This window comes from Trachymyrmex cornetzi, unplaced genomic scaffold (genome assembly GCF_001594075.2).
Source record: "Trachymyrmex cornetzi isolate Tcor2-1 unplaced genomic scaffold, Tcor1.1 scaffold509, whole genome shotgun sequence".
NCBI lineage: Eukaryota > Metazoa > Arthropoda > Insecta > Hymenoptera > Formicidae > Trachymyrmex > Trachymyrmex cornetzi.
Window position 1 is genome coordinate 666,951 of NW_017299817.1, and position 23,828 is coordinate 690,778.

Sequence of the window (23,828 nt, forward strand, 5' to 3'; positions counted from 1 at the left end):
CGTAGAGAACAATTCGAATGTACACATGTAATTTTTTTTATAAAGAACAATATTGTCTATGCAAAAGAAAGAGGTAGCATTTTCACATTTATTTTCGTGTACATAATTAGATTATGTAGATCGCATTTTATCTATATTATTTTTCACTTTTTATCTTTGTGAAAATGTGCTGACAGAGAAAGGAAAAGAGAATGAAAAGAAAGGGGTCGACATGTACGTAAAGCATTTCTTTGTACTCTTCTGTATTTATTCTACAAATATTAAACTACATTGACGTAAAAGGATTGTAGCGGCTTCGTCATTTGCGAATGCGCTCTATTGCTAGTTGTAGTAACATTAATAATTAATTATTCTGACAAGATGCGCTACAATCGATAAAAAATTGCACACGTAAAACTTAGTCGCCAACGATTTTATCCTCTACGTAGGATGGTTTATGTGTTTACAGAATCAACCTCTAGATGGCACGAAAAGTTCACATTTGTTTCTTTGGTATAATAATTACGAAATCATAAGAGACTTTAAAAATTTTTTTTTCGTTTTAATTTCCTTTTAACGCGGAAAATTTATCACGATTGTTATTTAAGATTTATTTAATTGCAGTTGATTTATATCTATCTTCATCGGATAGTATTTTCATCCATTGTTGAATGTTTTATTGAGAAGTCGAGATTTCAGCCATTGATAAAATTCTACCTCTTGTGCAAGCACTTTTCTCAAGGCTGCGTCTTTGATTCGTAGCCTTGAAGTTGCCGAAGAAATGGCCGGATGCTTCTCTTTTGGTCCTGTATATAAACAGAAACATATAAGACACGGGTATAAAGAATGACGAAACGCTCAATTGATAAGTTTAAAATATATAGGTATATAGATCGATAAATATTTATACGAGTACTTACGGAAATGATCATAGACACGGATAGCATCCTTAAAAAAATAGGGAAATTCACCTGCAAACGCGTTTAGTGTCTCCTCCATGTAATCTAATATACCAACAACAGGATACCATCGAATAACATTTGCTTTAGCTCGCTCCATTGCCCACGTTTTATTTTGTTCCCTAGGGAAAACACGTACGTAGCATAAAAATCAATACCAACTACTTCATATTTTTTTTCATAAAAATATTCTTGCTTGGCGTCCAGCTAAAGTAACAGAAATGCCTACTCGATATGCAATAAAGTGTTACGTAAAATTATACGCAATGAGATTTATTTGAATTTATTCGAGAATAATCACCTGGGATGATTTTTGCACCCTAATAAAAAAATAAAGCTCACAATAGTTTTATTTACAGATTGAGAAACCCATATCTATTTTTTAAATTTCTTTTATGTTTTTTTAGAAAATATTTTGTGAGTAAATCTATCACGATAATCTCAAATATATTAATAAATTATAGTTAAAATATAATATAATATATTAATAATATAAATTGTAGAATTATATATAATATACAATGTACGCACATACATAATTAATAATGATTACTCTTAATTAGGATGTCAAATTCACTCTTCAGATGATTATTCGGATGACTTAAAGAAAATTAGATCAATAAAAATACTTACACACAACGCGGATCCTGTCCACAAAAATAAGGTATAATTCCATAATAATGCATCCCTTTCTCTCCTTTTTTATACCTGAATCATGACAAAATATGATTATTTTAATATAGAAAATTCGTTGTCTTCCTAATATTTTCTTTCCTCTACCCCTTTTCTCCCTTCTTCACCCCATAATAATAGGTAGAAAAATATACTTTTCCCAAATTCGTAGATCCAAGGGATCTCTCACTAAAGATATAAAGGTAGGTCCTTGCCGTCCAAATTCCGAGAAATTTAGGAACCTTACATCCCCATCGAAAGTTAAGGGAATAGCTTCTTGTCTGATGATACTCGTAATCTCTTCTATCAACAATTCCTGTTAAATCAAAAGTTTCTTATGGTTTGCGATATAAATTAAGTTACGACCTCTGAAAAACTCTTTTGTGAAATATTATAAATAAAAATTATTAAATTATTTGCAAAAACAATTAATCGAGTCTTGAGTAAAAGTCAGGGAGAATTTGTTCTCGAACCTGCTGTGAACTTGACAAAAGCCCGTTGTCGCCCGGCGGCAGACGTATATGTTTGAAAGCATTGTATCCTTGTAATCGCTGCAAGATCAGCACCATCAACTCGCCACCCGCACCGGGTATGCGTGTCAACATGAGAATATGCTTGTGCTTGTATGGCAACTCTCCCAATTCGGCGAGGGACGGAGTAATGTATCGATGCGTCTGGTTGATAGTTATAACAATCGTAAATAATGACGTCATCACGTTTCGTAAATTAATACAGCCCAAGTAGCACATAGCGCTTACAAAGCGCTAAAGAAGCGCATATAATCACTTTTTTAGCGCTTTACAAACGCTACTGTGCTACTTGGGACTATAACATCTTATATTTTTAATCCAAGAATATAATTACCTGATTTCTTCGCATAAACTCATCTGGGGTGTTTTTTTACACCTCAATTAAAAGTAATTATTAATTACATATATTGATTATTATTTTATTAAAATTTATAGTATTTAAGATCATTATGTAAATTTGTTCAATATTTTCTTTAAAAAGAGTAGAAAGAAATTAAATAAAATGTGGGTTTTCGTCAGTAAAGAAAATTCTGTGAACTTTATTTTCTCGCTACTGGGATGTAAAAATTCCACTCCAGGAAATTATTTCCGGGTCAAAACCATTTTATGATGAAAAAAACAGGCGTTCATCGCGCGGAATTAATACGTAAATCGCTAAATATGTCCAGTGTGATTACTATATAATTTTGTAATAGCATGAAACAGGCGCGACGGCGCGCTTTTGCTTCATCGTGCACATCTCATGCTCGTGGAATGCATTCTCCATTGCGCAAGCACAGGCAGTCATCTCGGTGCATTACTTTGAGACTGCATCTGCCGCTCACTAATTAAATACAGAATTAAACGATGATACGTTCCGCAGCACGTGCTTCAATTTGATATACACACTTGGAGAATATACAATTAAACTCGAATCAAGATTCAAGCGAGAGATATTCTGAGAAACGCGAAGTTTTCCAGTTGACGCTAAATTGATATACCTATTTAGTTATAATTGACGCGGAGTTTTATTTAGGTATAATAAGCATGATATATGCATTGGTCTTCACCTGACTACGAGTAATCCATCGATCATCGGCACGTGACACTTCCTGTTTCTTCAACACGCTGCGTTTCTCGGTGGTAATCGCGGACCCGAGTAATTCTGTGGATGATCGCGTATTCAGAACGACGAAGACTATCGTCAGACACGTCGAAAGCGATAACAGGAGACCGCGATTTCGACGCATCTTTTTTTTATTATTAAATTATCAAATGTGTGTATAATACTGATGTAATTTCACACGTTCTTTTACCGAGAGATACTCTATGGATTATCGAGGCCGTTACCGAGTAACTGAGGAGAATGTTAGTGGGTCAGGCACCCATAAACAGCGTGATCCCTACATCTTCGCCACAGCCTACGACCCCCACCGATCGGTTGATTGGGTGAAACGCAACATTTCACTTTCCAATGCATATTGCAACGGGCGGTCGCGTTTGCATATCACTCTGTATGACTAATCTCTAAGAGCAACTTCAACCGAACCCGGAACTCACAGCGAGTTCAGTTGGACGCAATAGTGACGCAAACTGTGGATATTAAAGCCGTTGTATACTGATTTAATCTAAATGTACGAATATTTCGAATTATAAAATACATATTTTACCTAATGACCCAATAAAATATATTGATGATTTTGCCATTTAATTCGTTTCTACGTTTAAACACACGTTTTTACATTAATCCGTGTAGAGCGGTTTTAATGTGCGCCAGTGCGCACGTGTGCAATTAAATTTAATATTAATCAGCGATTAATTTAATCGGCAAAATTGTTTACAACAAAATTTCGAATTACATTATATTACTTTACATCTTCTTTTCACGTATTAAACGAAAAAGAATTAATTATTTATATTATAATGAAATAATACAAGTAGTATTGATTGATAAATTTTAATTACCAATTAAATTAATCGAAGTTGTCCTAAGGGTGATCGTCATAACCGATCATTAATTTTATTACTCTTTAAAGCTTTTAAAGTAAATCTCTGAAGAATAAAATTCATATTAAAAGTTGAAAAATTCACTTTAAAATTTGAAAATTGAGCCTTTTTTCAAAACTGGGTTATTTTCTCTCTCTCTCTTTAAAGTGAAATTTCACTCCAAAGAATTTAGAGAATTTAGACAGTAGGTGCCTATACTATTTTATGTTTAATATGAATAGGATAGTTAATTATTTTTAGTTAATTATTTTTCTTTATTAATATTAAAAGAAAGGTTTAATTAGGGAATTAAATAAATTACAATTGAATATTTTGAATTTTAAATACTTGAACTATTTTATCAATTAAATTAGTCATCGAAGAATCTGATAAGCAATCCTGTAAGACACGTCAACAAATAAGTATATTGGCAGATTTATCACAGCAGATTAGCATCAATGTTTTACCAGCAATTAAGTCAACATGATCCGGTCGAGAGTAGAAATTATCAAACAGAATCTGTCAGAGAGAGAATTTTGAAAGGGTTTAAATAAAAGATACCATTTATGATTACGAAATGATGGATTCGGGTTCAATTTCTGTCAATCTGTCAATCATATTCCGTTAACAGACCTCATTATATTTCCGCATTTTGCATTGTGCCGAAATTTGTCGATAGCAGACACCTTGGAAAATCTGTTTCCGACAGATTTGTCTATCTGGGAAGCGAGAAAGAATTCGTCGGCGATAGAACGATAGAACGATAGAACGTAGTCGCGCGTTTGAACGAAACTTTATAGTGTGATCGAACGGGCGCATCGGGCAAGCCGGTGCAGAGACCGGCCGGTGCGGTGGCGCCGCGATCCACGTGTTGTGCGCTCTTCGTGATCTTTCTACCGACGGGTCTATTTGTAAACACGCGCGACATAAGATGGACGTATACGAGCACCGCAGAAAAGATTGGGAGGATTTCAATGTGTCGCGAGAGGAGTTGAAAGACATAACCGACTGTCTGAAGAAAGAGGAGTTTCGCAAGCTGTTAATCGAGTACGCGGAGGACGTGGCCGACCCGGATAACAGGAAACTCTACGAGAAAGAGATCACCCAGCTCGAGAAGGAGCGGGGCGTAGACGTGACGTTCGTTAACCCCGAGCCCGGTTACGTCATTAAGACCAGCGTGAACGGCGACAGGAAGTGTTTTTTGAACATCAGTAAGAACGACGTTGTCGCGCGTCCCACCAGTCAGCCTTCCTACGAACAGGGCCACCGTGGCCTACAGTGGTCTATTCCGTATACGTTGATACCACCCCGCTATGACCTTGACAAGAAGAATGTGCGGTGTGTGGTGTATGACGTGGTCTTCCATCCGGACACCATCTACTTGGCATCCAAGAACGCGCGGTTCCGCGAGATCGTCAATAACACGGCTATGGATGGCGTGGAAAATAATTTTAAGGTTCATAACTCCAATAACGAATTCGGTCATTTGCATTACACTAGATTAGTAGCACCCTGAAAGTTTCTATATATATGAAATTAGGAGTTAAATGTAAAAGGAATTAAACATAAACATTATTTTAAATGATTAAATACCTAATAATGATATTGTCATTATTTAGCAGAATGTACATTATTTCATTGTTAAAGTTAATTATATTATTATGCCATTGTATTTAGATACTTTATATAAAGCAGCCTTCAATGGGCTGATCCAGTATAATGCGAGTGGCCAAATACATTTATTAGCTTATGCTCCAATCTATTCTTTTAATGCTCATTTCTGTCAAATAGATTAACTTTAATCTCGCTTCAACTTACTCTTTATCTTTATAATTTTTAAAACTAGAAAAAGATAAGAGTAAGATTAAAGTAAATTAAACTGAGGTTAAAGTTTACGTTGATAGAAATGAGCATTAGCTGAACTATTTGTGTTGTCCTTTTTTTTCTCTAAAATGGAGAAGAAATATGAACCGTGCAAAAGAATCAGTTGGAAAGGACACGCCTAATTTTATTTTTGTAATACCTATTTCTAATATGTATTCTCTATGTCTTGCTAGGTGAAATTGGACAGGAAGAATCTGAAATTTCCTAAAATTAACTTCAAAGGGATGGCTCATCCTACAGTGATCAGAAAACCTTTGGAAACATCACCGACAGAACCATTGGACATAGAACCAGAAATCTACCAGAAGATAATGTCGAGTTACGACGAAAGTCGGGAGAGCCAATTAAAGCAGACGGAAGAAAAGCCGAAACGTGCCCCACCAGCCACCACTTATTATAAGGACAAGCAACAGAAACCTGTAGATGAAAAATATGTTGCGCCTAAATTTTCCATAAAACATCAGTCCGATGTGGAAATGGAAGATTTTGTTTTAAGCCGAGACGCAAAGATGTTTGCCGCAATTCCTAAAAAATTGGTGATTACCATAAATTTGCCCTTGTTGAAAAGCGCTAACGACGCAACGCTCGATGTACATGAACAATCTCTTACCCTGAAAAGTGAAAAGCCTGCAAAATATTTGCTGGATCTTCCATTACCATATCCCGTAGACGGAGATAGTGGGAGTGCTAAATTTGATCCAAGGTACAAAAAATTAATTGTAACTTTACCAGTCATTCGGTCATTGGTACCAGTAGGTGATACTGATAGAGCAGATAGTGGAGTTGACAGTGATCAAAACAGTGCTGCAATAGTAACATCCAAGGATAACGAAAAAAATTTGTCTAGTAACAAAATAGAATTAGTGGAAGAGTGCGAAAACGCGTGCAAAAATATAAAATTTAATAAAGAAAGTGAAGTAACAGATAAATGTGAAGATACTGCCTTACGGACTAGTAATGAAACAGAAATCACTGATGTATTTATGAATCCTAGTTTTAAGTATAATCTGCCTGCTTATACTTGTAATATTTACAATAATCAATTAGCCATTATTATAAATGTAAAAAACGTAAATCCGGATGCAATTCACCACAAAATTTTAAATAATAATGTAGGAATACATATCTTGCTAACATCTATGGGTGCTGGATTTTTTCCGCAACATTATTCATTGTGTCTTAAGATAGGAAACGGCTATATCGAACCAGAAACTCTTACAATTGAACCATGGGACAATAACGTTGTTTTTAACATCACAGTGAAAGATATTGAGAATATAACACAATATTTTGTTGGAGTGGATACAGAATTCATGGAAGGAAAAGATCTTCCTACAGCAGCGTCATTTACGAGCAAATTTAAAGAATTAATGGTAAAAATATTATAAATATATTGCACACTTTAAAATGTAGAATGTTATACATTATCTATAACAAGTAAAATATTTTTACAGTTCTCTCCGAAAGCTGAATCTCAGGTAGAAAGGCAAATCTCCGTACAGCCGCAAGATGATGGTGTTGTCATAAATATTCATCCAAATCAGCAGGATTCTGATGACGAAGAGGAGTATGAGGAAAATGCAAGAGTTGTGAAACGGCGACAAGAGAAAAAGCACATTGAGAAAGTCAGATCAGTTTCAGAAAGCAGTGGAGATGAATTGGCAAGCAATAGCAGCAATAGCAGTGTGAGACATTCGAAAGGAATATTAAAGTCACGTCGCGCCCGCGATTTTTCACGTTCCATGTCCGAATCGAGTGCCGACGAAAACAGTCTACCTGCATCATGCACAGATTATCATGATGATCATTACGATTCCATACATGATATCAATTCTGAATCAGATTGTTCCAGTTTGAAAAAGACTGTACGATTTAATGATGTTGTTTCACGGCAGTTATTTAGGTACTATAATAGGGATCAATTAGCTTTTTAAAGGTTTCACCGTTTCCTATTAACTTAATCGGCCGATTATTTCATTGAAACTGATCAATCACATTTGTCGTTAAACAGAAATGACCAATTATAGTTGAAACTAGTTTTTATTTCGATTTAATTTTCATCTTCATCTTTTTCTGATTTTTAAAACTAAAAAAAAATGAAGAATTAAACTGAGATTAAAATTAAACTACATTAGTAGAAACGGGCATTAATCGACTGATCAAGCTAATCGGAAATGGTAAAATCTTAAGAGAAAAAAAATATAAATATAGTTTTTTTTTTCTTTTACAAGTGATATATTAATGAACTCATTCGCATAATTTATTATTTTCTTTTCTTTAGATCTAATTCGAGTATTCTTGGACAGCGAAAGAAGAACCAACGTAAACTGCGCAATAAGAAACGCGCGCATGATCGCCGACTAAGCGAAAGTGAAAATTCTGAAACCGAAGAACGTGACAAATATAAAGTAGATTATAAGCGGTCTCCGAATGAGGAAACTTCCGAGAACGTAAAACCCATACTTGCACGAGATAAACGAGATTCGCAACAACAAAGAACCGCCAATATTGAAATCGTGAAATCGAATGCTGATGACAAACATTCTTTACATAAGCGTAATTCTAGCTTCGAGGAAAAACCCACCGAAGATGTTCAAACCGATATCTCGATTAAAACCACGAAAGATGCAGTTCACTTGGAATTTAAGAACGATCTGATATTTGATCTCGATATGTAGAGACGTGAACTACAAGGTAATTATGCATAATGTGATAGATGTGATAGAGAATGTTATCGCGATTCTTTCTAGCAACTCTGGTAATCAGTAAAACTCAATACTGATAATGGAAATTTACATATATAACATCACTATTTTAGGATTTAGAGTATCAAAGATACTATTAAAAATAGTGTCAAAGATACTGTTTAAGTAGGAATAATTTTTTAGTGCGTTATTAGCTTAGAAGTAGCAACCAGAGAAACACTATATATATATATATATATATATTAGCGAATCAAAATCATTAATCCATTTAAATTCAAATTAGTGATAACCACAAAGCTTAAAAATAGCTTCTAATGTCCTGAATCTGTAAAGAGACATAGAGCTTTACTTTATGGGAAAATTACGCCAACTCGGAAAAAGATGGTATTAAAATATTTAGATAACGGCAATGTTATACAGTTTGATACACTTTTTTGGAATCTTATAGAGAAAACTGATCACTGAATGGATTCAATGAATTGGCCAAGAAAAAGTATAATATACGTTCCTTTTTCATGCACGTTAAATATTACTGCCGCATAATATATGTAATTTTTACTCGCGGATAATGCTTGATTAAATCAAGAGTTATCAAATGATAAATCGTGGATACTTTGATAGAGATACATATAATTTTAATGAACATTGTATTACATGAATTTATGCAAAAATATATTTAGACCTTGTAATATACATATACGATGCTTACGCCAACAGTTTGCATATATATGCAGATCGTATTGCAATGAGCGCTTGTCAAAAAATCATGAAGATAAAAATTAATATAATTTTGTTTTAAAAATTGCTAAATTATATAGTACAGGGTTTTCGATGCCTAATGTTATTAAGTAATATTGTAAAATACGAAAAGTTATCTATTTAAAGAAAATTTTTTGTTGAATAAAGCATGAAATTAAAATATTAACGGTTTTATATATATTATATATTGATATTTTGTAATTAAATGTACATAAGGTTTATTTTGATCTGATCGATGAAAAAATGTTTACATATCTGCGCTCTTGTAGCACGTTTCATTCCTATGTTATATACCATTTAAGGATTTTTACCGATAAGTAATCTGCATAAATTGATATGTTTACGCAACAATATATTCCTGTAATGATATAACGCAAGAATGAAATAAACACACAAAATGTTTTTATAAGTGTGAGATATATTTTTTTATTTATTAAATTAGTAATAATTTACTACGATATTTAAGAAAGTGCTGAAATATGAAAAAATTATTCCTATATTTGAAAATTTTATTTAACAAATATCTTTAAGTTGCTCTATAAATTTTTTGGAGTAGAATCTCGTTTTATGAAAAGCTAAAATTGACCCAATCTTGAAAGAATGAGATACATATATACAGCAATGAATCAATTTTATATCAACATCATTGTGTTTTTAAATTAAAAATCTGTTCATTCAAGACTTTTACTTTTAAGTATTCTTTAAAACTTTTAGAGTGAATCTCACTCTGAAGAGTGAAATTTCACTCTTTAGAATAAGATTCTACTCCAAAAAATTTTGAGAGTAATACTGATACCCGAATCGGATCGGGTTTTTCAATCGTGAAATCATGTAGCAAATACATAGGACATGTCGATCGTGTATCACGGCACGTATCCGTGAAACGTCGAGACACCCGTCGGGGTGTCGGGTCGTGCAATGCCGTGACACGACGTGAAAAGCAGGACCCACAGAGGAGAAACAACGGCGCGACGGCGAAACGTGATGATTGGAAAGTAGGACACGGCCCACGGTGGAAACAACCGGGCCGCGCGCTCCGAGCCACGGATGAGAGTTCGCCCCCGGAGTTCCGAGACCATCGATCCCGCTACTTGCGGGGGTTGTAAGGTCGTTAAACTCCCCGGTCTACCTGCACGTATCTTTCGCCGCATCGCGCACTTCCCCGTATTATTCCTATTGATGTACCATCAGGAAAGAGGACTCGACACGGCAAGCCACGCGAACGCGACGTTCCAATTTCGTGTGATCGCGATCCTATCAGTTTATTGTCGTCGTCGTCGTCGTCGTTGCCGTCATCACTGCGGCGGTTTGTTTCAATTGGGTTGTACCTTGTACATTGCTACGCGGCGATGGCGGGAAATGGTGCGATGAGAAAGACAATCTTGAGGAAAATAGAGATTGTTACGCGATATTTGATGAAGTTTCAACGAGGCGTATCTTCTAGTCTGATCTTTAAATACTTATTTGCCATATTCTTAATTACAATAAACTCATAGTAAAATTTTGATTTCCAATTATCCTTTATTCGATACATTCCAAATGATTGAAACGAGACTTGGTAAGCTCTCTCGGATTTGGTCACAAAAAATCGATTTTTCCCTCCTCCCTACGTGAGGAGTAAACTTTCAAATATCTTTCGATGAAATCTCCTGATGCTTCGAAAATCGCTCAGGGATCATTCTCGTCACGACATGTTTACAGCTATTCATCTCAAAAGCCATGATCTCTTAGTCAAACAACTTGTGGGATGTTTATTCGAGATAAAGGAGGATAACGAAGAAATAGCCAAGTCCAATTTCCGAATGCTTATCGGAACAACATGTGATTGAAGTACACGGGATTAAGGGTGGTAGGCCTGACTGGCATCAGGTCGATAAGTCGTCCACCCCCTTAAGGTTCAGAAAGTCGGTGGCCTGTAGCGTCGAGGGTGCACGGAAGCGGGAGCAAGAGAGACGACGAGGCCGAGAACGATGGAGAAAGGGCACGTACCCCGCGTGCCGCGGTTACGGCCGGCACGACATCGGCAATGCGGCAGCCGACGGCGTTTAATGTCGCTCTGCTGTCGGCCAGTCGTTGCACCTGGCACCATTCGCCGCTTGGCGAACGCAGGTGGAATGGGGGTGGCGATATTAAGGACGCGGCCGCTCGTCGGCCCGCGTAACACGGTTTCGAGATTGGGCACACACGGCCGAGATATCGATGGCCCGCGCCAACGTAGATAAAGACCGATGGTGAGCGATCGTTACGCGTTATCTCCAACTGTGCTACCTCAACCAGGGAGAACTGCGATAGCGAGAAGCGATAAAATGGAGTCGGAAGTTTCATCTCTTTGAAGGAGGTGATTCTTGGTTCTTGGCTCTGCATACTCCATACGTTTTGGTAACTTTTGGTAACAAACTAACTTGGACCGAACGATTCGATTATCAATTAACTCTTAAGGCTCCTATTCTGCAATTCTTAACAATGTCGGTTATATTGTTGCGCACCTTTTTTACTCTCTAAATTTTTTTTAATGGAATCTCACTCTAAAGAATGAAAATTGTGTCAGTCTTAAAAAAGAGTAGCTCAATTTTCAATCTTTGTCACTCTGATAAGTGGAAATCACTTTTCAGAGTGACATTCACTCTAAAAGTTTTAGAGAGTATGTACGAAACTTATGACGACGTAATGACAACGTAACGTCGATATTATCGTTAATAGACATTCTACAATAAGCCATTATCTAATGGACTTTCTATGATAAGCCATTACTTAGTCTCTAAATCTTTTGGAGTGAAAATGAGCTAGTCTTGAAAAAAGAGTGAAAACTTTCACTCTTGAATAAGAATGGCAGATTTTCACTTTTTTTTAGAAAGATTCACTCTTTTGGAGTGAGATTCACTCCGAATAAAATCTCACTCCTTTTTTTGGGATAAGACTTTATTTCTTAGAGTGACCTTCACTTCAAAAGAGTAAAATCTTACTCCAAAAGAATGAAATCTCACTCCTTAAAGAGCGAAAATCTGCCACTCTTGTTCAAGAGTGAAAATATTTACTCTTTTTTTCTCAAGACTGACTCCATTTTTAGTCTTTTGGAGTGAGATTTTACTCCAAAAATCTACAGAGTAAGCTTTAAGTCTTATAGTGGATTATTCTTATCACATTCGATTGTAATTGATCAATTTCTTACAGCTTAAGACTTAAAGCTAACTAATGGCTTATTGTAGAAAGCCTATAAGCTTTTTAAGTCTTAAAAATCGTAATAAATTGACTAATCAAAGTCGAATCAAAGTCGAACCTGAAAAGAATAATCGACCATGATCGGTCAATTTCTTATGATTTAAAACTTAGGTAAAATAGCTTAAGGCCAGTACAAAGATAATCGTAACTGAGTAGTGAAACGTGTGTCGTAATAGTAGGTCAATATTTTAGCGTAACTATATGCATGCCGATACGTCGTATAGCAAACATTGTGTGTTGACTTACGTCTACGATTCACGTTTCACGACTCAGTTGTAGCTATCTTTGTGCTCAAGCCCTTAGGCTGATTCTACAATAGGTAAATCGTAAGAAATTGACCAATCAGAAATGATTATTTCCCTAATATTCAACTGCGATTGGTCAATTTTTTACGGCTTATGGCCGCAGCACAAACTCTTGCATAACGCATAAGAGAATCAACCAATCGAAATTCTTCTTTTCCATGAAATGGGAAGAAAGGGAAGATTCTGATTAATTGATTCGCTTATGCACTATGCGTTATGCGTTATGCAAAAGTCTGTGCTGCGGCCTTTAGTCCGAATCTACAATAGGTGTTTTAAGTTTTAAGCTGTAAGAAATTGACCAACTACAGTCGAATGCGAGAAGAATAATAGAATGTGATTCATCTATTTCTTATGGCTTAAGGCTTAAAAATTTATTGTAGATCCGGGCTTACAGTTTACGGCCCTAGAATCGGCCTTAATTTAATTGACAGAGTTGTGGAAAGAAAACAAAATGTCTGACTGTATAATTTGTTATTCCTAATGTAATATTTTTTTCTATAAAGTACATATAAAGAAAAGTAACCATTATAGTATTCTCGTGTCATTCGAATCACTTGTTCACACTCCGATAAACTCATTAATGCCTTAATTCATGAGTTTATCGGAGTAAATATCTTTCCCATAGATCTTGATAAAATGTTTAATCTTGCAAAATCGAGATTGCGCGAGTCCAATTATAATTAACGATTAATCTTGTAACTCATCACCCGGATGACGCAGAGCTGTTACGGTATTTCTCGCTTAATTCGTTGAAGCCGCTAATCTAATTTCGCTGAAACCGCTAATTTCAATGGAATCCAAATACAATCTGGGAATGTGATTCGTTACCTTACGATCGCACGCGATTGTATATGCGGATAGAAGATCCTGCTTTTTCGTAAGAACGCAGCTGCTAATTTTCCGACGAGATTCCGTAAACAATTATATAATGCGATTATTTCGAACGCAACTCTATTTTCCGAGGTTTCACACGTCCCTTTATATCGTGTCTTTTTTTACTTTTCTGCTTTTCTCTGAATAATGTATGAGGTTCCAGCGTGTATGTGTTCGTATTATCGCCTTGGCACTTTGAAATTTACGACACACATGCCCTACCACGTAGAATCTCACCTTTAAAAGAGTTTATTTCATAAAGACATTGCAGTTTTTAGCTGAAAATATCTTTGTAATATTCACAAAAGTTATGAGCGATAAATATTCTGTTTTTCTTACAAATATTTTGAATATTCTTTCGCGTCTAAATCTGTATTTTTTAGTTTATAAATGTTAAAACCTTTTTAATTTAATAAAAATTGAAATTTAAGCAGAAGTGAGAAAAAATAAAATTTCTTTACAAATGTATAACTTGACAATAAGGAAGATTGTGCAACTTGACAATAAGGAGAACCGGATTCCGCTCTCCTTTATTTCGGAGAGACTTGAGAGTAAAATTTCTTGTTTGTGCTAAAAAGATTCAGATTACAGACGGAGAGATAATAATTACTAATCAAGATAAAGTAGCCAAATTAATTATCGTATCGTGTTGTAAAATGACCATCAAACAACACAAAGTCTAAAATCAAATGTTTTTAAGAATGTTGGAAATCTCAAATTAGATGTTTTATATCCCAATGTTGGACTTTGTGTTGTAAATATGTAAATAATTGTAAAATATTTATAAAAATCATGAGATTAATATTGTCTTTTTTACCAGCATTTCGTTAATAATAATTACTAATTAAAGCAAAGTTGCGATTGTACTGTACTGTATCATACTGTAAAAAATGAATAGATAAAATCGTTGGCCCATAAATACAGCTGCCGATTAAATCGTGCAATATAGCGGAAGATGTACTACAAAAGATTTATTGTCACGAGAGAAGCGCGGGTGAGCGATAGCATATAAAGACAGAGAGAACAATTAAAACTATGAGCAAATCGTAAAAGATGAAACTCGTTAACGTCGCAGTCGTTCGTGCCAATGACTTTCCATCCGTTCGGCTATTAAATAGAGCAGCAGGCACGCCATATTTCCTGTCTCGTTTTTCATCCCGTTTCTCTTTTCTGTCTTTCTCGTTCTCGCCTTCGTATCTGTCCGCGGAGACATTCGAAGTACTAGAGTATCGATTATATGGACCCTGTGCTTCGTAACAACGCGCAGCCCGGGCTGTGTGCGGATAACCCACTAACACTCACGATTACTGACTCTTCCATTGTTTAAAGAATTTTTTTTTGTTGAATTCTTTGTGACGCTGATAATGCGGGATGTATATTGTAAATGTATTATCCGTACGTTTGAGAGCCCTTCTCAATGGATAGTTGAAAATAATAGATGGGATGAGAGGCGCTATAGAAACACTACTGCGACTAAATATTTTTTTAGCTGACGTAACGCGGAAAAGATGACGCATGATCAAGGGAGATTATAAAACGCATTTTGAATCAATATTTTATTTTATTACATCGCGGGAGCTTTTAATTTCGAAGAGGCGTTGCGGCGCGAGAGCCTATAAAAAGCATCAGAATGACAAGCGCGAGGTAGACGAAGCGGAATTACTACAGGCGTTTACCTTATCGCTTCCCAGCGTTAATCCCTCCGCAAAGTACGAAGACGCACGGACTTAACCGTGCGCCGGTATCGCCTCGGCGCGACACGACCGCTTCGGAAACGCAGCTTTTAAAATTAGGTCGCAGCTTTATAATCGCGAAGTAGTCGAAGGTGGTATTCTTAGACCGCGGTTGTGCAGCTCAACTGTGGCGGTTTCTTCAAAATCTCTCTCTCTCTCTCTTTCTTTCTTTTTTAATTCGTATTATACGACGTGACGACAATGCATCATTCTTCGAGTACGACATACGAGGCGACGACCTGATGGATAAACATCCATTTCTAGGGGTAACAACGCTACACGGAGAAAATTTTATATTTAAAATTACTGTAATGTGGTAGTAGCTGCGGTCTTCGTGTAAATTATAAGTTTAAATGTCATAGTTATTTTTTTTAAAACAATAATATAACGTAATTTTTACACTTTTTCATAGTAAAAATTTTTTATTACAAAATCAAATATACCTAGCAAATTTTGTATCATAGTAAAAATTAATTGCTTTCATGTTAGAATATGGCTTAACAAAATAATTACTTTATTTATGTGATAAAAATTAGTATCAGATACCATAGTAAAAGTTAAGTTGGAATCACGTTGGAGAGTCCATCGAAAATACAAGACATAGTAAAGTGTAATTTAAAATTGTATTAAAACTTAATATAAAATTTTCTTCGTGTAGCTACCGATTGCCATCGTTCTTGATTAACCCGAACGTCCTGATTACGTATCCGGCAACGGATACCGCATGAGAGACCGTAAGATGGACGTACATTGAGTTTTATTCAGCAGATATCTATACGTATCTAGGAAAACTTAACCGTTTAACTTGTGAAAAAGCTGTGAAATAGCTTCGGCGTAACTACATAGATGCAATAAGATATAATATAGCTTTACGTCTCAGTTTCTCGATGCAGCAGCCAATTTCGATGTTATCAACGCCGAGAGTTCTATATGTTAAGATTTAAAATAACTTAGTGGCTAGTTAAAACCGAGCCCGCCCCCATGAACTTTTTTGTGACGAAGATCTATATCGGGAACGCTTGCAGATTGCGCTGCCTGTTCATGAAGGACTAGCACGCGAATACAGTCATCGACCCTCTTCGGTATGAGCGCGTTATACAATACCATCAAACTGACCTGCAGCAACGTTTTATTCAATATAGACCTCGATGCGGCACGGCGCGGTGCGGCGCACGAATGGCTTTCTATCAACAAAAAAGTGTCGATCTTTACCACTATGAAATATTTTTTCACGTTTCAAATTACTTTTGTTACACATACAGAAAGAACGGTGTGTTTCGCTGAAATATTTGATAAATTTACTTAGCACAAATTTGAAAATAATTTTGTTTGGACCATCAAAATAATTATTACATATCAGCTCAAGCTGATTGTTAGAACGTTAAAACTTTTTCCAACATTGGCGTCAACGTTTAAGAGCTCTACAGAATTATTTTTTTATTTGATGTTCGAATAAAATTATTCTCAGATCTATATTCTGAATTTGTAGATACTTTAGCAAAATCATTTCTTGTTTTCATGTTTATATATATTATATAGCAATTTGTCCTATATGTATACATGTTGGCAGGTTAAAATCCAGATTTCACGACGCTTTAGAAAAGGTTATAAAATTGAAAAATCCCGGATTTTCCCGGCTACAAAGGAACACATTCTATTGCTTTCTCTCCAACATTTCGACCTTGAAAAGATAAGGTAAGCTCCGAGCCATACGTCAAAGCGTATATGTATATCCGTAACGCGTGTCGTAAAACGCTGTGCGGAATGAAGCGAACGAAAATATATTCGACACAGGACGCATTCTTTGACAAGCGAAAATGTTTGGTCGGATAGGCGCCGTCTCGACGTAAACGAAATAACGGATACGCCATTTGCGTTAAGAGAAGGAAGTCCCTACAGTGATCCATCAGTGTCACGTATGTATGATGAAATTCTGTTTTAACTTGGCGATATAAGTCCCGCCGTCGATCTTCGTTCGATTCAATATTCAAATTTTCTTCCAAAAAAGTAGTAGATCCATCCATTTCGATCACATACAATTATATGCAAATTGGATGATATATATTCCTCTCTTTACTTCTTTAAATAATAATTTAAGTAATAACGATTCTGCAGAGAGAGAGAGAGAGAGAGACTATTAGAAATCTCCCGCATTGTGAGATGAAGTTGCACGTGTCGTTCGATCCGCGCGGGCCGTCGACCTATCGGCGAAGTGCTCGAGGAATTTAAAAAAACCACTCAAGTGTCGAAAAAAAAACTCGAACGTCGAACTCGAATAGCTCGGCTAAAAACTGTATCAGATTTTTAAGGTACACCTGCGCGCTCGCGCAATGAACGGTGTGTGTGTGTGTGTGTGCGTGCGCGCGCGCACAACCCCACAGCGGTCGTCGGCGGTGGCGGTGCGAGGGATGTCGCGGGGTAACGCGGGGTAACGCGGGGTGTCACAGGGTTGGCGCAGGGCAGAGCGCGGGATGTCGCGGGGGGGGGGGGAGGGGGGTACGTAACACGTACGTACGTACTTATCGAAGGTACACGCTCGTGCCTTCACCTACGCCTAGGACGCGTGTGTCTGTTACCTTCCCACGGTTTACCACATGTTGCGCTTCGGTGCGAGGGGCGCAAGTCAGCCAGGAGCCCGGGCCATCAGGATAGACGGAATCTCTCCCCTCGGCTCTCGGTCAGTTACGCGATCGCCAGCGAACGATTCGCGCGCACCCCGAGACTGCTGCTAATCGCTGGCTGTCGCGATTCGAGTGTCGCATCTCGAATGCATCGGACTGACGGACGAAGCGCGAACGTCCCTTAATCTCGGAGCGAAGGGGGTGGAACGAGGAAGGGATTCGTGTGGATATAGACGGTGGTGGTGGTTCGAAGATGCTCGAACAGTGAGCGGACAATCGCTTTCTCGACAAGGTCGGTATCGTCGGATACGGAAACCTGTCAAACTTCCTGTAATTATGCACCTTACTAAAGAATGATGGGATCAAAAATGTATGCCATTCGGAATATTTCGAGAGCTTCCGTACGACGAAGATTCTTTACTCGATAATTCATAATTATGAGATTAATAATGTCATGATTAAAATATTTTAATTATATTTCAATTATATTACAGTTATATATATATCTTCTTAAATATATGAGGTTTTTTTAGTAACGAGGAAAATATCGTACATTTTTAGAAAGATTTCTAATGAGGTTTTTAATTTCTCGCATTTTAATGGAACAACCTGTTGGTTGGAAGGAGAACATTTTCCTCGACGTCAAATAAGCGATACTCATCCCACCATTTTATTTCGGCGTAAAATAGAACGGTATTACTTCATTATAAGTAATTTAAACGAATTAATTTCCTTTTTCGATTACTATTACGAAGTAACACGATTCTTTCGAGCATTACCACGTTCAAAAATTTTATTATTTTAAAATCGTTAAAACTTTTCAGCACTAAAATTTTTCGTGTGCATAGCTAATTTATCTTCATGATCAGCTTGTTTAATGCGTAAATAGTTCTTACCGCCTATTCCAAACGATCTATTATGTGCAAAATGTTGTGCAAATTTAGATATCCAGCATGATTTCTCACAGCTGGTACCTCAATCTATTTTGGCTGACTCGGTGTATAACTAATTAATATGATCATTCTAATGTACACACAAACCGAGCATTACATTCGAACAAATTGTAGGTTTACCATTTTTAAATATGATATGTAACATGAAAAATATTTTAATGGTCGGTTGACTGTGCCGATTTGATTATCAAATTTTGATTTCTACGGATTTATGCTTATGCATATTTCATTAGATTTTTTTTGCAACGTTCACGCGATGCATATATATATATATATATAAATACATACATACATACATACATACATTTGTAACGTTGTGCACTTCTCATATTTTTTGTTCATATCCAAGAGAGATTAAACGTAGATAATGAGTTTGCTCCTTCGAAAGAATAAAATTTTTTTTAAGAGTATAAAAGTTTTTTGTATTATTAATATTACTAAAGAGAGAAAATCTGTATCATGTTATCCACGTTAAAAGCGAGAAATTATTAAGCTATATGGGTTTCGTTCTAAAAGCATTAAAGAGCGTATACATGCAGCGCACGAGGCTAGAATTTACGTTAGATGTACCTACATAGAGTGAGATTACATAGCATTTTCGTTATCGATAAATAATATAAGAGCTCGACCATGTTATTCATAAATAGTTATATTCGAAACATACAAATTGTAACGTTTTGTATTAAATATATATTGTGTTATATAATATAAATATACCTAACTAGAAAAATAACCGAAATGAAATTTTCCAGTAGGTTATTTAATAATATAACGCTGACATTTATTGTACTATCCCCGAGATAAAAAAAAGTCACGGTACAGCTTCATGAATAATATACATATAATATTGTATATATACAAGATATATATATATATATATATATATGCAAAATATATAATTATTAACTCTAATTAAATAAGAAAAATCCTATAATCGTCAAAGTGGATCTTAATGCTTAAATATTTCTGTGTGAATTTATATACATATCTAATTCTGCAAACTACGTGCCGAAATTTGTTTAGTCTTGAAACGCAATTGTAACCAGAACCAGAATAGTAATATCATCTATTAAATTAACAAGCAGTTTAATAGCGTTTTTGTGCTAAGATGCTTTATAAGAATATTAATAATTTGATATTAATGAGAATCTTAAATTTGCAAATAATTGATTGCGGAAAATACTATCTCAGTCGGGATTCGAATCCGTATCTTCCATATTCCGGACATCCTCACTATTCGACCACTATGTAATTATTACATTTTATATGTATATATATTATAATATATTTATCACAAGCAATCTTGTGATTCACTTTTGATTATGTCAAATACTTTACAATCCTTGTGGAAAAGTATTACTGAGCGCAATAGTATTTTGAGACTGCTACATTATTATACTACTCCACTACATTACTACTACGCACTACTGTATTGTTGCGCACTACTACACTGCTGCTGTAATATAGTACAATAGTGCTTCAAAATACTACTGCGTAGCAGTATTTTTCTACAGGGGAAATAACCGTGTGGATCGTTACCTCGACTGAATTCGTGATTAATTATGCACGATTGTCCTGAAGTAATGCATGATAACAAGCATAACAAATTTACATAGACGTATTATATATTTCCGAGATATACAAGACGCAATAGTATAACCCGGTTATTCAAGAACGGTCAATGATTTCTCGGCTACGGGAAAATCGAGGTGATTGGATTAGTTCCAGAAAATATTTATTGTATCAGCTCGAAACCCGGGCAACGCGCGTTACAATAGCACTTTGTCTGATAATAGAGAGATTTGAATGATGTTTACTTACAATATTCTCTAATGAATCGTATATTTCGGTACTCGCTTATGTAATACATGACAACGAAATTTAAGTTCGGAAAAGAATTTTGTTAAATATATAAAATACTTTTCACTATTGTAACATAAAATACTTTTCATGTCTCTTTATACCAGGCCTGTTCAATTTGAGCTCCGGAGCCAAAATGCGAAGCCACTGGCGCAAAAAAATTCAATGTGGATAATATTTCGGAGATTATAAAGTATTGATACATATCCGAGTGACGCTTATTAACATTTTATAATCCCTGAAATCTTACATTGAATTTTTTTGTGTCGATGGCTTTGCGTTTTGGCTCCGAAGCTCAAATTGGACAGATTTGCTTTATACACCGGTAGAAGAGCAAGTTATTCCGATTACACTGGTAATCCCTTGAATTAAATAATATTTCGTTATTTATAACTTCCATATGTGTCAAAATATAAATTAATTCATTTCTGTGGTTAGTTTCAAAATGTAAACAACGTTTGTATTAATGTATGCACTTAGTGAATAATCAACTAAATATATTAAATTTGGGTTAAATTTAATACATTTTCTTGGTGTAGTTAAATTGTATAATGGAGCTAAACTGTTTAACTCTATTGTTTTAGTAAAATTCATGATATTAAAGCAACCCATAGAAATGATTAAAAAATAACTCAAATTGAAATATAAGTTGACATTATGAATTTAATAGTGTACATTAATTTTGTAGATAATACGTGTGTGATATACTATACAAGCAAATAATTTAATTATGATATTTACGTATTTGCGCAGGTTCGTGCGCTTAACAGCGCGGTGGAGCGGCCCCAATGCCGGTCAGGAAGGGCCTTCTCGCTCCACAAAATACCTTCTTGGATACTATTGCGACTCGCTTCGATGGAACCCGTAAGTCTGTCTACTATACTCTGTATACCCTTGTATCTTCGAACAGTTATAATATTATCAAACGCCGCTCGTGAGTGGATCAAATTTTGAAAAGATTTTGTCACGACAAGGGCCCATATTAATTAACTCTTTCCTGTGCTCTTATTAATTTTCGTAAATCGCTGTAAATATGAAACAATCTACGCAGTAATACAACCTCGTCATAATACTGAGCCTCGTTTAAGACTGAAACTCTTTGGACCGGAGAAGAATCCACCCCTTCTTAAATAAGTAAACTTTATCTAGAAAAACTCTTTTAAAAGATTAAAAACGATGGACTTAGAATACTGCAGGGACGACAATGTCATCGCTTCTTTCGATTAACTTTGATCCCTATTCACGAGGGTGGCGCTCCCCTAAGTCCACTCTGCATGTTGCTAGGGATACGGACAACGAGATGGTTCTTCGTGCTGCTTTAAATTTAACGCTTGTCGGTTTTATAAGAACGTTCGAATTAGAATGTTTAGCGAGGAACAAGATGTAATGCATGAAATGAGATAAAATTATTAATACATCTCTCTCTCTCTCTCTCTCTCTCTCTCTCTGTCTTCTTTGCATAAACATCACGCTTTAAATCCATTCAGTTTCGTGTTTCATCCATCGAGGCTTACCGTTTATTGTTAGTCCCAAACAGGCCTATAATGCTAATGTCCCTGTATCACGCGGCTTTCCCTAATACCTCAATGCGTGCATTGGCATTAACTGCGGAGACATTAACGATGCGAGAGGCGTAGGATGTCGGCACTGATAGGTAGTGCAGCTTCATAATTGTAATACACGTTGCAGCGTTTGGGCGCAAATAAATTGAGAGAAAATCCTCGAAATGTGCTTTTTTTCTTTATTAATCGGAGAGCCAGATTTTACGTTTAAAACTCGAGAGAGAAAAGCTCAAGCTGTATAAAACATAATGTCTTTTTCCGGACTTTCAGAACCAACGGTTGTTGCAGTAAAGCTGCCCGACTTAGGAAAATCACGAGAGATAATTTTCCCGAGATTTTCCTCACAGATTTTCGTACTGATACAGCATGTTGGCATTTTTGCACGCGATTGTAGTCATTCACGTATTTCATATCAATCACTTGCCCACACAATATTTTTTCTTATTCTGTAGAGCCACAAGTTAGTTAACGCCTAACTTTTATGTCTATACCGCAGTCAATGTAAAACTTTCATTTCTTCGAGCTAAGAGTAATCTAATTATAAGAAGTGGGCGACGGATCGCCAGCGTCGTCATCCTAAACGAATTACAGATAGAATTGCATCTTTAATAAATATCAACGTTTTTTTTCTTCGTCAATGATACCGAGAAATCTTATTCGATGACTTCACAAAAGATTGCATGTTTAATTCAGTTTTTCACGGTAATTACGCGCATGCGCATCTATTGATTAAACGTTCTCCATATTGTTAAAATCTATTCGTTTCTTTTAGGTATATATTTCCTTATCTCTCTTTGTATATTGTACAACTTTTTTCTCTTTTATTTATTCCAATTAAGATCTAGTTATTGCGCGTATTCTAGCCAATTATTTTTTTATTCTTTTGAGGTTTCCTCTTGTAGACTCTTTGAAATTGAAAATATTTCGCATTGTATTTCTCATTCTATTGTTATAGCGACGTATCATGGTGCACGGTTTGCGTGTTGTTAGATAACCCCTCACCAAGAACACCTGATAAAACTTGATGTCCGTCGACCCTCCATCGCCGACAAAGCATGTAATATTAATTCAACATTGGCGCCATTGGCGAATCGATTCTGTTTTCACACAAAATTGTACATTTCGATATAAATTCACGCGAAGAACATCCTTCTACTCTATTACGATTGAAACGTACATGTTACGCCCGATGTCACCATCAATATACACATATTATATAACTTGTGAAATCTGACTGTAGCTTCCTCAC

General features: G+C 35.8%; 3 protein-coding genes across 6 annotated transcripts in view; 2 read left to right on the top strand and 1 right to left on the bottom strand.

Annotated features, from left to right (window-relative positions):
* Nucleotide 1: 1 nt before the first annotated feature.
* Nucleotides 2–3,787, bottom strand: LOC108765675 (uronyl 2-sulfotransferase). The gene is made up of 6 exons (XM_018514499.1): nt 3,190–3,787; nt 2,084–2,284; nt 1,766–1,926; nt 1,572–1,646; nt 900–1,060; nt 2–785 (listed from the first exon to the last, which is right to left on the bottom strand). The coding sequence occupies exons 1-6, from the start codon at nt 3,367–3,369 to the stop codon at nt 637–639; spliced, it is 927 nt and encodes a 308-aa protein (XP_018370001.1). The 5' UTR covers nt 3,370–3,787; the 3' UTR covers nt 2–636.
* An 868-nt stretch (nt 3,788–4,655) lies between these two features.
* On the top strand, nt 4,656–9,513 carry Nop17l (PIH1 domain-containing protein Nop17-like). 2 transcript variants are annotated; one of them, XM_018514476.1, is made up of 5 exons: nt 4,656–5,561; nt 6,163–6,692; nt 6,768–7,362; nt 7,444–7,892; nt 8,271–9,513. In XM_018514476.1, the coding sequence occupies exons 1-5, from the start codon at nt 5,037–5,039 to the stop codon at nt 8,665–8,667; spliced, it is 2,496 nt and encodes an 831-aa protein (XP_018369978.1). In that variant the 5' UTR covers nt 4,656–5,036; the 3' UTR covers nt 8,668–9,513. The 2 variants fall into 2 exon arrangements, with proteins under 2 accessions (XP_018369978.1, XP_018369977.1); XM_018514475.1 differs by having other exon boundaries at nt 6,163–7,362.
* Nucleotides 9,514–21,778: 12,265 nt separating this feature from the next.
* The window catches only part of Elk (Eag-like K[+] channel), a 31,787-nt gene continuing 29,737 nt past the window's right edge, over nt 21,779–23,828 (top strand). For 2 of the 3 annotated variants that reach the window (XM_018514472.1, XM_018514473.1), the window contains exon 1: nt 21,796–21,881. In XM_018514472.1, the coding sequence (XP_018369974.1) occupies nt 21,806–21,881 (76 nt within the window). In that variant the 5' untranslated portion in view covers nt 21,796–21,805. Of the gene's footprint in view, nt 21,882–23,828 lie in introns of all 3 variants that reach the window. The other variant, XM_018514474.1, reaches the window with a different exon arrangement.